General features: G+C 28.3%; 1 protein-coding gene across 1 annotated transcript; it reads right to left on the bottom strand.

Moving 5' to 3' along the window:
* LOC109356394 (WAT1-related protein At1g43650) lies at window positions 431–5,685 on the bottom strand. The gene is made up of 7 exons (XM_019599721.1): window positions 5,424–5,685; window positions 5,286–5,348; window positions 4,753–4,869; window positions 4,407–4,650; window positions 3,955–4,113; window positions 1,426–1,577; window positions 431–670 (listed from the first exon to the last, which is right to left on the bottom strand). The coding sequence occupies exons 1-7, from the start codon at window positions 5,621–5,623 to the stop codon at window positions 532–534; spliced, it is 1,074 nt and encodes a 357-aa protein (XP_019455266.1). The 5' UTR covers window positions 5,624–5,685; the 3' UTR covers window positions 431–531.

Genomic DNA, 16,642 nt, shown 5'->3' with positions numbered 1-16,642 from the left:
ACTTCAATCCAAAAAAGATAAAGAAACGTTATTTCAATGTAATTATACATGATTATTAATTATATAAAGTTTACATTTATATATAATTATATATCTATAGATAAAAGTATTAATTATGCATAAAATTATCTGGTTAGACTAAACGGTTAAACCTAATACGAGACCTCTTCCGGTTTGACGTCCAGTTCGGATTTCACAACGTTGGTTTATTGGTATACGGTTTAATTAATGAACTACTGTACCAATATCCTGACCAGATTGATAACCAGTACAATATTAATAACATTGATTTTTATAACCTTGGGTCTATTATAACTTTTATTTCATAATCTTTAAATAATAATTTAGTTTTTTATTTTTATAAGAAATCAAGTTGATACACACAAAAAATTTATAAGGAAGAAAATAGTAGTAATAAAATAGGCATTGACAAGCTAATTAAAAGTTGACAACATATACACATGATACTATTGTAAAAGATGAAAGAGTTAAAGGGCATTCCACATTGGAGGACATCATTTGTCTAATCATTCAGTTCTGTATAATGCATTCCAATCTGGTTTCCTGTTTTGGTTGTCCTTCTTCATGGTTTTCCACTTTTGCACTCTCTTTGTTCTTCCCCCACAATAAGCTATAAAGTCCAATCACCAATAGAATAGTGCCACCAATACTGCCATAAATAAAATAAATGAACCTCTTTATTTTTCTTAACACAATGGTTGTCTCATACACTATTTGTTTGTTAACCAATTAATAATCAACTATCACAATAAATATAAAGACAAAATTATATATCACTAACTAATTTGTAAACAAAAATTTGGTGTGAGAACTTTTTCTTATCATTGTCGTTTGACCATATTTAAAGAATAATTTTTTCCAAACATGAAATTTCAGTTTGTGTCATAATAGGCAGAATTCCATCATAATCACTTATGAATTATATTAAAATTTTGTAATATGTAATACAAGTATGTTTAAAATGGGTTTAACTATAATTATATATTTTTTACAAATTTTAAAATTATATATTATTCAAACTTAAACCAAAACTTTTTCTGGTTTAGTGTCTAAATTACAACTTTAATAACATTTTGGTATAATTATGTAAGGAATAAATCTCTTATGATATGTGATTGTTTTCCAATAAGTTTTAACAAGTGTTGCTCTAAATAAAGAATTGAGGAACCAAATCTATGATACTTTATGATCTAATGGACCAACCAACCTTAATTGATATAACATTGATATAACTATAACAAATCAAATCTCTTTTCAGGAACATGATAAATAGTGTCAACTTAAAGGCCATCAAATATAAAGAATCAAATATCTTTTCCGAAACATTATCAATTTTGTGAGGTGAATATTTTTTCCTGATATGTAATAGCACCAAATTACAAGTTGAAAGAATAGAAAGTGAACCTTCCCCAATAAAGTGGTTCTTTCCATAAGAGTGATGAAATTGTTGCTGTGATTATAAGAGAAAGAGGTGTAAACATCGCGGTGAAAACTGGGCCTTTGCTCTCTATAGCGCACACTTGCAGCCAATAACAAATGCCTGTTACTATTACACCCTGCCATTGCCAATTACAATAATTTGTTAGTGATTCAAAAGATAAATTACCACATTTAAAAAGTAATGTATTAATTATTTATGTATGTTACGTTTAATACTTTGTCCACATATTATATATCATTTTTACTAACCAGTATTCATTCTTAAAAAAATAATACACCTAAGTGATGAAATATATATTTATTATGTAAAAAATTTATACCGAGAATATTTATAAATTTCAAACCCTTCCTTTTATTTAAAACTAATGATAGTTTCACCTTTTAAATATAGTCTATCCAACTTTGATCAGAATTCTTCAATATTATCACACCAACCTTTTCTTTATCCATTAGTTAGTATATAATACTTATACTACATATTACTATCTTTTAGACTTTAATATTTATGTATTGAAACTATTTTTTATATAATCAATAAATTTCTATTAATCATATTATTACTTTTATTTAAGAATAAATAATATAAATAGTAGATGATATACTTTTACTATTAAAAAAATCTTAAATCGATGATGTACATTTTCTCTTTGTAAACTGATTAACGTTTGTTTACGATATATTGCCAATTGAAATTTGATTCTTATTAATTGCATTTGCATCCTAAAAGTCAACGAACATATAATACATAGAATGAGTATAACGATAGAGTATAATATTTATATATTATTATTGTAAATATTTATATATAATCAATATATTATTTCTACTTAAAAATTAATAATAATCAAATTTAAATAATAAATAATAGATAATACAGTAATAATGTAAAAATCTCTTACACTATGAATGTATATATATTTTTCTCATAATCATACTAGATAGTGAGGGAAAGGCGTATGAGTAGATCTAATTTAGATCATAATCATTGAATTATTTTTGTTAAGACATGCTGAGCCAACGGATTCGGGTTGCATATTTTCAGCTAAACTCATCAAAATTTATGCCAAATAAGAACTGATTATATTCAATATTTTAAAATATGGTAGATGATGGGTGGACTTGGCAGAAACCTATGAGCTATTATGGATAAGATGCAACTGTGAATGAGTGCCAAAATTATAATGTCCCAACAATCTAAATTGTAATCAAAACCTGATCTTAAACTTTGATTTAAATTGAAGTTTGGAAACTATCTTTCCACTTACGATAATAATATGATTCCCTACATCTACCATATTCAAACACAGAGTCTAAGTGCCATTAACAATTAAGTTAAAAAAATATTGATATCGTAACGAATTTTTATATTATTACTATATTATTCTTAATTCATATTTGATTATCACTTACTACTTTTAAATATAAATACTAAAAGTAAATTATATATCAATTGTGTATAAATTTTTATATTTGTGATATATATACACACTTTATAATTATGGTCCATTGAGATCTGATGTCACCCATGTTCTTATATGATGTGATTGGGCAATATTTTCCTATGATAATGACTATGAAATGATTATAGAAATGGACATGAATTTGACATTCCCCTATCCCATATAAGAGAAATGCAACCACATTTGCACAATAAGACTTCCACTTAGTTATATTTCATAGAGATATAACACATCAAATTCACAGAATCAGCAATATCACAAAAGTATGCTACTGTTATTTGTAATTAGTCAAAAATAATCATTTAATTATTAATTTTTGTACTTAATATTTGTTTCAACCAACCACTTCTAATTAACACACTATTTAGGATAACATAATCACTAATGATATATTCTTTTATAAAATTAATCTATAAATTATCTTATGCTATATCAAAATCGATATTGTGGTAAAATCAATAGTCTAGCCTAGTTCATAGTTTTCATGTGTACACCCTAAAAGTTTTTGTATACAATAAGTTAATATTTTTTGCATCCCTATTTATATAAAATCGTACCCATATAATTAATTGGTATATATTTTGGATCATTCAGCAACTTGTATGTTGGACTCCAGGTCCTCAATCCATACCATTAGATAAAATAATATTTTATTTATTATGATTAGTTTATAAATAACACATGTCATTTTCTTGGAAAAAGTAAACTAACTATTTTCTATTATCTTTTACATCAAACTTTTCTTGTGCTGAAATTTTACTATTCATTAGGCATATATAGTTTCATGTAAGGGGACATGTTACTTTTTCTTTTAAATTTGTAACAAAAATTATTTAATTAGAAACATTATTTCATGTGAGGAGACATATTACTTTCGGACATTTACCTATTGACTATAGTATTTTTTAGGAGCGTCAACATCTTAACATATGCAATTTCTAATCAATTTACTATTCATGTTAGAACAATTAAAAAAAATGGAATCACCCATTTTAATTCAATCTATTAATTTGACATTAGATTATAAACATACGCAGTAGGCCACAGCAAGAAGATGAATATCCCATCCAAGTCTCCATGCTGAAAGATTCCTCTCCATTGCAGCAGCCAAAATAGCTGATTGTATGAAGCTGAAGAAGCACTGTATAGTAATGAGGCGAAATTTTGCTGGGTACTGCTTTACAATAAATCCCTGACATCAATTTGAGTAATAATTAACAAATTTAGAACCCAAATTCTTAAAATAAAAAAAAATCATCATATTATTCATAATTTGTTGTGCTATGACCTAGCAATTAACAATTTTTCGAATAAGACTATGCATATCTATTATTCTTATACCTGATAGTCTCGAGTATTAAACCATATTACATTATATTATAAACTATAATTAACTCAACTATATATTAGTTATGGTTAATCATACTTTATCCAACATTATTGAGGTATAGCTATTCCTTTGGGTACATAATATGAAAAACTTACCTGCAAAATAAGCCATAGGGACCAAGAAGTATTTCCTGACAGCATCATGAGAGAGCCTTTAACACTATCTCCTTTGGAGTGGACCATTGTTAATGATTGAGAAATGTACTTTTGATTTTCTGGAATCATGTAATGTAGAGAAGGTCCTTTAACTAAAGCAAGTGTGATTGCCCCAACAAGGCTTATAATAGAACCCAAAATCTTTGCCACCCCATGGATACGTTTTATGGAAATGCTTTCCACCCTGTATTTTTCAGAAACCACTTTCACTAAATCAAAACTAGGATTTTTATTAAATCAAACCTTAGCTAGAATGATATAAATGAGTTTTTAGTTTCATATTTACCTTATAAGAACAGCCATGATAAAAGTAATGGCAGGGACAGTGTTTGTGGCGGCAGCAGCAAATGTTGCAGTGGTATAGTTGATGGAGACATAGTAAAGGTTTGAACTCGCTGTTAACCTACATATACATATTTTAGGCACATATAAAAAGGGTTGTTAGAATATAATATATTACTGTCTAGGAGTATAAATTACAATTTTAACTTCAATATTTGCATTGGCATTATTAAATTTAGGATGGACTATAGTGGTATTGACTCAAATAGAATTGCCCTCAAGGGCAAATGAGATATGTATGGTGTAAGAGGGCTGCTCAGTGCATGAGACTCTACTTAATGAGATATGGGGAGAATAGATGTATATAATAGTCTTACCCCATAAATAAAGAGGTTGTTTTCAGGATTTAGATCTATGACCTCATAATTATTAAACAACAATCTTATCGTTGTACCAAACTCACTATATTATGTTTGGCCGAAGACAAAAATAATATAAAAATAAACAAGCAATGACTGAAGAAAGAGACATGCATACCCAACCAGGGAGACTAGGAACAATTTGCACAACAAGTTGCATGACAAGGGAGTAGCATGCTTACTGCAAAGATTAAAATACAAGTGAGATAAGGGCAAAGGGTGTTTTTTTTTTTGTGAATGTAAAAGTTAAGAAAACCTGTCAAAGTAAGCAAATGGGGATAAAGCAAGTGTTGCAAAGGCTTGTCTATAAACAACAAACACATAAGGGCTCATTCCTTTGGAAATTGCTGCCTTAGACAACAAAGCCATGCCTGAATATACAAACTGAATAAAGATCATTGCAACATAAGGCTTATTTCTTTCCAAGGTCACCATAAAACCTTCAATAATCTTCATTTTGTGATATCTCTAAATTAATTATGACCTCCAAACCAATGAAAACTTGTTCAATATATAGAGTTTTGGACTCAACATGTCATTGGTTTTGAACTTTATTAATATCTTGGAATCAAAGTGGCATGAAATCAGGTCCATCCAGTGGAAAAGCTAAATCATAAGGCACTAGTATCGTTTCCAAAAGAAGGGCAATGATCAATTAGCTCATGCTATATTTCACTTTTGTATTGCAGAGGCACCAAACTATGTACTGTATAAGAGGACAAATGTGATGTTACATGTTACGAATATAGCATAATTAAGCAGAGCCTTCCATTAACACAACTACACATAGTGCAAAAACCAATTGTTCAGTTTAGTTGTTAAGTTTGAACAGGATGAGTGTAGTACACACACATAATAACTGATTTTTAACTTTGACATGGTGTTAGGAGTCTCATATTGACAAGAATAACATATTTAATGTGGTACTAAGTTATGAGGCTCTCCTACTAGTCTTTTGGGTTGAGCTTCCTCATATGCTTGAGTCCTCACAATTGGTGCTTTCATTGAGAATTGTGTCATAGAAATGGCTACCTATAGAAGGCTGACTGAATTAAGGTACATTATCGAATACTAATAAGTAAGTGAAGCCGTCAAAAGAGAAAGAGCTATCATCATGTCAGTGTCGATAGAATGAAAGTCGTTGTGGATGTCGGTCATATGCTTAAATCTTTTGGATTGAGCTCTCCTCGTATGCTTAAATCCTAAGCATTCAGAAAAAGCTATTTCAACTTAAAGTCATTAATTAATTATGACAACGAATATTAATTAATGTTATGAGTCTCATATTGAGTACAATAATAACATCAATGTGTTACTTAAGCCATGAGGCTCATTCACTTGATAGGCTAGTTTTTTGGATTGAAATATATTTTGATATTTTAAGTGAATATTGTATTTTAAGTTAATATTAAATTCAAGTTTCGTGATTAAAACATGTGTAAAATAGATTAGTGAGTTAAGAGTCAGGTAGAGTTAAGTTTCTTGTAATTTCTATATAATAGGTTTAGTAGTTTGTTTGTAATTCAATTCATTTAATTCATTCAATGAATGAAATACACAATTTTTTTTCTCACTCCTTGATTTCTAATATGATATCAAAACAATGTAATTATGTCTTTCATGATGTAGAGGAAGAGAGTTATTCAAGGAAAGAAGTATTGGAAGAAGAAAATGCAATTATTCAAAGGGATGCTTAATACTTATGGGTTCAAAAACGAGGTTTTAAGCTAAATCAAAGAATTCTTATTCAATTTCTTGATATTTTCCTTATCACCCTCTTTCATATTCTTCTCTTATTATTCTTGAGCAAAAATTGTTCATATTTCATCTTATTTTTCTCTTATTATTTTTGAGCAAAAATTTATCATATTTCACCATATTCTTTGGCCAATAAATCAAAATGATATTCTTGAGCATTGCTATTCTTGAATAAATATTATTCATATTTCATCATATTCTAGATTTATCTCATTCTCTGACCAAGAAACTAATATGATATTCTTGAACATTGTTATTTTTGAGCAAATATTGTTCATATTTCATCATATTATAGATTTCTCTTGTTTTTTGGCAAAGAAAACAAGATTGTATTATTAAGCAATAATATCATTTGATCTCGTTAGATCTTTTTTCTATTCTGTTGGTTCTTGATGAAAATTAAAACATCATTACTTTCAATTTCAATTCATCTTCATTCTAAGAATTCTCATATTTCTTCTATTGGTTATCTTAGTACAACCTTGTTAGTTTCATTTGCTATATTTTAAAGAACTCTTCTCTCTTAAAGTTTCCTCTATTTACTAATCAAGCCTTCTACGACTCTCATTGTATACAATTCTCCTTGTGAGAAAATTGTTGATCTATGGTGATCAGGTCATGGATCAAGCAACCAAGTATTCCTAGGCTGCAAAGTGAAGTTGGCAGCAAAAGTGTATGTAATTCACCGGTGGTATAATGCACAAAGTCTTGTTGTTGAATCAAGAGCATCATGGCTTTCTTTAGAAACAATGCATCATAGAATTAGCACTCATTCCAAAGACCTTCTAACAAAGGCTTTGGAGCTTTCTCCATTCAATCATTTTTTTCAAGCTATGAGGTGTTAATATACACTCTCCAGCTTGAGTATGTGTTGAAATATATTTTGGTATTTTGGATTAATGTAGTATTGAACTGATAGTTAGTTTAAACCCACTTACCTTGCACAACAAGCAATCATTTTAAATTCAACTTCTATGATTAAAACATGTGTAAAATAGATTAGTTAGTTAGTTAAAAGTTAAGTAGAGTTAAGTCTCTTGTATTTTCTATATAATATACAATTCTTTTCTTGCTCCTTGATTTCTAATACAGGCTATTACACATATTGTCCCCAAGATAGGACAATCCATTTCTATGTCTTGTATTATCATTGCAATGTGAGAACCGATATCGAATTGCTCAAACTATGGTTACCATTCTCAATTCTCAAACCACCTGCAATATAGCTATCGATACAAATTCCTAAATATAGTTTAAAAACCACTCTATATCTACCATAGAAAGAAAGAGAGAATAGAACCTAAAATGTTTTGGCAGAAAGGGAAATAAGAAGAGTTGAGGAATATGGCGCAAATCATGTATTTTTGCTAAATGAGGAATGTCTTTATTTATAGGCGGAGAACACAATGATCAGTTTAATCTGACGACCCATAAAATGATCTCATTAATGACCAGATTGATCTGACTACCCATAAAGTGATCTAATTAGTTTGACAGGGTCTATCCATATTTATGTCAAGCGTGTATTGACTTGATAAACATGTGTGATTTCTAGAAAAAGAAAAAATTCCATAAAAAAAATGTCAAACCCAAGCCTAACGGTGGTAGTACCTGGATGGATGAGCTTTGGTTATGTGTCTCCTCCCACCACAAAACCCTTATACTTCCTGTGACCTTGATGATAGAATGGATTGTTCTTGATATCTTCTTGCATGGAATACTCACTTTTAATGGACATTACACCATAATCCGCATTTAACAACGTACATTCAACAACGGTTGGTGACGCAAGCATTGCTAAATCTATACAATCAACAATGTTTCGTGAAAGCGTGGTTAAATATTCACTTTCAACAACATTTGTTATAGCAAGAGTTAGTGAATGTCCTCTTTCTACGGCGCTTGTTATAGCAAGTGTTGTCCACTTTCTACCATGCTCACTTGAGCATACACTGTTGAATGCATATATATACTAATTTTAAAGCGTTATTGAATCTAACCCTGTATTCTATTGTGTTTACCTAGACAATGCCTAAAAAATTTAAGCGTTGTTGTGTTGCGATTTACCTTAGGAATCCATAAATGAGACAAAGTATCTTAAATTATTTTCATAACAACACCTAGTTAAAAATATAAAAAAACAAACAAATATCTAATTTAGGCTGTGTTTGATGATTTGCCATGTAATGAGGGACAACCATGACAATTCTATTACATGGGAAAAAAATTGTCCTCAAATTTAGTTGAAACAAATAACACAACATTTATATGAATTAAGAGGATATTTTATCAGATATTGAAGTCTGTTCACAAATAAAATAGTTACAAACCATTATACCATATATTTGATATTATAGGTGGTGAATATGGTTTTGCTTCAATATCATGACCCGCAACTCACCTTATGCCACTAGGAGTTGTATTATACATGTTGCCTTAGGAAGGACAATATAGGACTTAACAATCCCATCAACTCTTGGAGCCATTAGGTAGCAGCACTATAAGATAGTTGAGTAGGTAAGCACTAAACCTCTGAGCTCTCGTTTTCAATCTCAGTGCAAAAATTTCCATTGAAGGAAAAAAGTTGAAAAAAAAAATTCACTAGAAATATCAGATGACTATTTTGAAAATAAAAAATGGTGCTAGTGATTTTAAATATATATCATAATAGTCCTTTTTATTACTAGTTTCTGGGACAATTTGGTCTCATCAATGACTATTTTGTCTAACATTCACAATCTTTTAATACTAGTTTGAAGTTTTATTTTTTTACGGAGCAAATGAATACAAGATTAAATTTCTAAGGTTCAAGGTGAATTTAATATTTGATTTTTATTTCAGTCTGCTCTACCTTTTGTTAGAAGAAATCTTGTATGAGATGTATACGACCACCATAACCAGGAGCAAAAATGATTATGTGTCCATCATTTTGATTTACATAAGTGTACTATCAATGTAAACATCTTGATAAATTTATAGACAGAAATATTATTGTTAGTGTGATCAAATCACATCATATTTTCCAAACATGCATGATTTGAACCCAACAATTGCACTCCCAATTATTAAGTTCTAAGAAAATAATGTAAATCTACTTAAATTTGGTACAGAGTTGTTGTTGTGCTTTCAAGTTTTACAAACTATCTGTTAAGATGCTTAATATTTTCCCTTTCAGGTTTGATTACTATGCATTAATTATTTCAAATTATTTGAATTTGTTCAAATTTATGATATCTTTTGTCATATATAGACCTCAGTTCAAAAATGTAACTGAGGTTTTTATTTTCTCCATATTCACTTCAATTATAGATTATCAGAATATTTACTAGCTAATTCATTTTTACAATATTCTCACTTTAGAATTAATTCTTTAATAAAAGGTAGAGAACTTGACACTAGACCATTTCTTAAAATTGTGAGTTGAAAGAGAGAATATTATAATAATGAATTAGTTGAGAGATGTTCTGATATTTATAATTGAAGTGATGGTCTAATAATCTAAAAATGGAAGTATGTGATAGATAATTCATGCATGTGTGATAAGTGCACACCTTATATCAGAAATGTTGATTATGTTGTTCAAAACTTAAAATTCAATACCACATTGTTAAAAAATGTGAGTTCAAATATACGTAAATAAAATAACTTCTACTCAAGTTATTTCGCTACTTTAAGCTTAGAAACATTCCATTCAAGACGAGATTAAATGGCACAACATCATTGCCACCATTCTTGTCTTTTAATGCTCTCCTAACAACATCTTTATCTTCATTCTCATCTTCTATGATATGTTTTGATCCTTAATATTTATCAACCACTCTTTCTATTAAGATCTTAACCATATAAAACATATTCTAATTGCCAAACCTCTTAGTTTTGACAATTCATAATAGATTAAATAAGATTATGTTTGAATTGTGTAAGTGTTCTAATTTTCTATTTAAGTATGCAAATAATCATACGAATACTACAACATATTTAAACTAACAAAATATAGATATTAAGACTTGTGTGTTCAAAACCAGTTTGTGTCCAAGATGTGTATGAGTTCAAGATCCTTTTGAATTCAATATATTTCTAAAGTTGGGTCCACATTTCTGAACAAAAATACTCCTTTCAGAAAGATACACTCTTAATGCAAAAAAATTCAAGTCATCAATAAAAAATAATGATTGATTAGCTTAGTTAAATCAAGAGAGAATAAATGAAAAATCTCTTCTAAATAGGCGACTTGAATAAAAAATAGAATGAATTACCTAGTGAGCAAAACTCATTTTGTCAAGCTACTTTTGCAGGAAGAATGTATACTTTATTATTGCAAAAGAAATGATTTTAGTATAAAGTACAAAAGAACTTTTTTAGTCACCATTTTTTGAGACTATCACATTTTTTCTTTGAGATTACCACATTTTCATTTTCATCATAAAGTTTAAACAACCATGACATATTAAAGGGTAAATGATCTAACTATGAAATATTAATTATAAAAGAAGAAAATTCTTAACAAATATTAATTGAAGAAGAAATTCATGCATATAGTAATGATTATATTAATTGTGTCATCTATAAATAGCCTCAACATTTTAAGAAAAGAAAACAACAACATATGAGAATATGCAAAAAAAAATAAATCTAAATATCATTTAAAGCTCTCATTTATTATAAACATTTTTTATCTTGTATTTAATAGCGCTCAGCTAAATTAAATATTTTTGTTTAAATTCACAGTCTTTTTCTTTCATAAACATTTTTGGAGTCGCTACCACGTTTTTGCGTTAAAACATAAAAAATCTTCTTTATGCCGCCTTTTGGATTGTATTAATTGGTCCTTAAATTTGGTATTTGGACTCATTATTGGGTTACGGGTCAAGGAATGTATTAACACAACGTTCGCCTATACTAAATGATACATTCACTAATCACATGGAGTATTTTATACACTATAATTGTTTGATTATTTTATGTCTGAAAAAATACTCCATGTGATTAGTGAATGTATCATTTAGTATAGGCAGACTTGGTGTTAATACATTCCTTGACCTATAACCCAATAATGAGTCCAAATACCAAATTTAAGGACCAGTTAATACAATCCAAAAGGGGGCATAAAGAAGATTTTTTATGTTTTAACGCAAAAACGTGGTAGCGACTCCAAAAATGTTTATGAAAGAAAAAGACTGTGAATTTAAACAAAAATATTTAATTTAGCTGAGCGCTATTAAATACAAGACAAAACATGTTTATAATAAATGAGAGCTTTAAATGATATTTAGATTTATTTTTTTGCATATTCTCATATGTTGTTGTTTTCTTTTCTTAAAATGTTGAGGCTATTTATAGATGACACAATTAATATAATGATTACTATAGGCATCGAATTTCTTCTTCAATTAATATTTGTTAAGAATTGTCTTCTTTTATACTTGTGTCGCCTAACTAACCACGTCCGCCTATACATTCACTGACCACGTCCGCCTATACTAAACTTGTTTTTTATTTTTATGTCTGAAAAAATTATATCTTGCTTATATGTATCCTCACGAGTAATAGGGAACGAAGCCTAGATAGTTATATGTAGAAAATATTTTGTTGATTGATTTTTGTTAAGGTTGGAAAGGAGAAGCCAAGTTTAATCATAATCTGTCATTCACACTTAAGAGAGTGAAGTATTTTTATATGTTCGATACCGCATCTCAAAAATAGGTGAAAGTACGATCATCATCACATATATTTTTCAATCCTTAAAGTTATTTTAGATTATTATAAGGTGTAAATTGATTATTAACCATTTTTCACTATTTGTCTATTTTAAGAGAGTGAAGTATATAACTCTATAACTTAAATGGGTAGCAAAAAGTCATTATCACCTTTTTAATCCTTATTTTTATACTTTATACTTTAAAAAAGTCATTATCAATAAATACTAGTTGAACTTGACAAAGTTACAATTCTATTTCTAAAATATTATTTAATATTATAGAAGTACTACAGTAATTTATAAAACTATATATTTAATAATATTTAATTAAATAGTGTTCTAATACTTTTTTGTTATATTATCATTAATTACCGTTATTTGTTATTATTTATTATTCTTTATAAAAAATAAACAATAGGACACTTTGAATTAATGAACAAAACAAAATGAAAATGTGATGGAATTAGAATATACTTGACCCACATAGAGATATAACGGGACAGGTTAAGCATACCTCGTACTCATCCCTAAATATTGGTCTGGTCAATTTTTCAACCCGAACTCGTCCTTAATTAGGATGAGGTGTGTGAGGAATGAGTCCAAAATAAGACAGGTTAAGATAGAGACGTATCCAGTTTGGGAAAGGAGAAAATGACAAACGTAATTTTTTTTTCCTCAAATCTTTAAGCATGCACAATCAAAATAATCAAAATATGTATATATAAACTCAACTAAAATCTTCATTTCACATACATCAGTATATAAACTACAAATTGTAAATTGTGTCCTTCAAACTAAAAACTATCACAATCACGTGACCGAAAATTATAGAATATATTGAAAATTTCAGAACAATTTAAATTGTTAAGTATCAACGTAAGTGAAACGTTCTTGTAAATGATAAAAAACATGAGAATTGAAATGACATTAATATGTCAATACTAAAAAATTCACACAAAAGTGAATACAATAACTAGCTATTAACTGAAAAATAAAACTTAAATTGGAGTTCACACAAAGTACACAAAAACTACAAATTAAGTGGTTTTCTATCAATCAGGATTCACGGTTGCATGCTCAACTTTAACTCTTTGTGACTCAGGAATCTCTGTCACTCCTTCTGCAAGAAAAATAGTCAAAATTACATAATGCACATTTTTAATTGAATTAATGAAATAGTAAAAAAGAAGTGAACTCACCATCAACAACTTTCTCAGTGATATCAAATTGATCAAAATCCTTACCATCAAACTTGAAGTCGACGGGGTTTAACCAGTTTTGAGAATATATGAGAGCTTCAACCATTTTATGAGACAAAGAGGAAGACATCAAGCACACGTTACTAAAGCATGACTCAGATGCCACAATAGAAATTGGTATAGCTAATATATCAAGAACCAAAATATAACGAGTATTGATAGGTACTTATTCAACTATTCTTGATATATAACTATAAGGGACGGGTCGGGTGACCCAGACATAGACCTGAATCCGTCCTTTTTTGACGACGGGTCTATCCCTTTTAATCGGGTATATTTTTTTATTTATTTGAACGGGTCAGATACATCCTTAAGTTATCGGATTAAGATATGTCTATGGATCGAGTCGAGTCTTGCTCACTCCTAAGTTACACTACGCTAGGGAGCTTGGGAAACAAAACCCTCATGGAACAGAGGCGTCCCCTTTGTGATTTTTTGTCTGTTTCAATCAAGGATCTAATTAATTTATTTATAGATGGACATGAGAGTCTTATTCATAAAAACTTTTCTTAATGATATGAATGCTATCTCAAATTAAAAATATATGATAACAACTCTCATAATCTCTCCCTCTATTTCAAAAAAGATTGTTATTATAACAACAAAAAAAGATTGTTATTATAACAAAAAAATACTGTTATTTCTTATTTTTAAGAGATAAATACAAAATAAATTAATTAGTAAACAACGCACAACCTTAATTATTTATTTATTATTATTATTATTACTTAATTTTCGTCTTTTATTTTTATTTATTTTTTAATTTGTGTAACAAACAGATAAACTCCGTAACAGAGATGATCACTTTATTTTATTTTAAAATTAAAGGGATAAACATTATGAGTTCTCTTTTCTTTTTGAATTTGAAAGCAACATCATAATAGTAATTATGTGGTATAAGTTTATTATTATTTAATTTTGTATATACTTATTAATTAAAATGTTTTTTGAAACATTATTTTTTTGGAAAATTATTTTTTTACTTTTTTGGCTGGACTAAATTATGTGTTCACACATATTTATTTCACTCTTTGAGTGTGATTGAAAGATGTAAAAATTCTTGTAACACAAACTTTTGCATAATAGTGTTTAGCCTGACTTAAGCTAGATTCACAATACTTAAGTTGTTGATCATGAAGATGCTAATTGTGCAAAAAATATTAGTTATTATAACGAGTGTTAGATTATATTGGAAACTTAGTGCTCACAAGAAATTGTATGTGACATACAATTTACAAGCATAAATACATGTTTTAGTTCTCTCTCTTCATACTCCTTTTTATTTAACTGCTTTTTATTTTTGGGATTTTTGATATTGTACTATAAAAGATGTTATTTTCACAAACATCGTTTCAATCCTTTTATTTAGACCAAATAGTCATCTAAAATTCTTGTTAAAAAGTAAAAACGAACAGTCAATTGTATGAAATTTATTTTGATGAAATTTGTTATCTATACAAAAATATTTTATTGTTTTATTCAAATTTGGAGACATGATTCAACCATTTTTTAGTTTACTTTGCATTATTACACTTTCAAGATAAATGGAACGTCTTCATTTCCACCATACAGTCCAGATTTCACTAATTCTTGTAGATTTTTTATCACCTACAGTCGAGATTTCATATCAATAAGCACATATTTATAGTTGAGATATCAAGTTCATTTAAAACCAAGTTTTATTAATGAATTTAATATGTCAAGCTAATTTATAAATTATAACATTTACAAGTACGTGATAACTTATAGAACCAAAAGAAATTATGGTATTAAAATATAATTTAAAATTGGCCTTAATATTGACAATTTAAGTGTAGAGATTGACACTAAAACTTAGCCATTTCAAATATTTAAGTGTTTTTGAATTTGAATACAACCTAATAATATTTATCTCGTACAACTTTATTATTATTTATTTCTGTATTTATTTATTAATTAAAAAGTTTTTTTGGAAATTTTGTGAGCTTTTGGCTAGATAAAATTATGTGTTCACACATATTTACTTAACTATTCGAATGTGATTGAAAAATTTGCAAAGTTATAAAACTTCTTTTTGACACAAACCATTATATAATGTTTAGTTCAGAGGTATTAGATATACAAATAATATCTGAGTTGTTGAGCATGAAAAAGTTAGATGTGTAAAGAATTAGAATCTTGGTACTGACGAGAAATTGGATACGTCCTACGATTTATCAGTATTTCAATTCTATATCTTCAAACTCCTTTTTATTCAACTGTTTTTTATTTTATGGAGTTTCAATTTTGTGGTACCAAAATACTTTTTTCTCAAAGAGAGTTTAAACCCCTTTTTTTATTAGACAAAATAATTATCTAAATTTCTTGGGGAAAACAAACTAGTGAGTTGTGTGAATTGATTTGTGATCAAATTATTATCTCTCCCTATCTAGTTAATGTGTGTAGTAGATGATGATGTTATGAGTAGTATCTCTCTAATCTTCTGACGGCTTTTTATGATGGTGATGTTTTGTGTAGTCTTTGTGTACTCATATGATGTATTAAGATCACTTTAGTATCATTTTTATCTACGACATTAATACTAACTAGCTTAGGTATTCTGTTTTATTGTACATACTAACATTCTGTTTTTAATACATCATGTCTTTGGTAGTCTTATGATGATGCATTCTGTTTTTTATGATACTAGCTAGCTTAGGTATTCTATTTCATTGTAAATACTAAAATTCTGTTTTTGATACATTTTTATGGTTTTTGGTTTATTATTAGTCCCTGTTTATT

This window comes from Lupinus angustifolius, chromosome LG09, assembly GCF_001865875.1.
Source record: "Lupinus angustifolius cultivar Tanjil chromosome LG09, LupAngTanjil_v1.0, whole genome shotgun sequence".
In the NCBI taxonomy this organism is placed as follows: Eukaryota; Viridiplantae; Streptophyta; class Magnoliopsida; order Fabales; family Fabaceae; genus Lupinus; species Lupinus angustifolius.
This window is presented reverse-complemented; position numbering and strand designations above follow the sequence as displayed.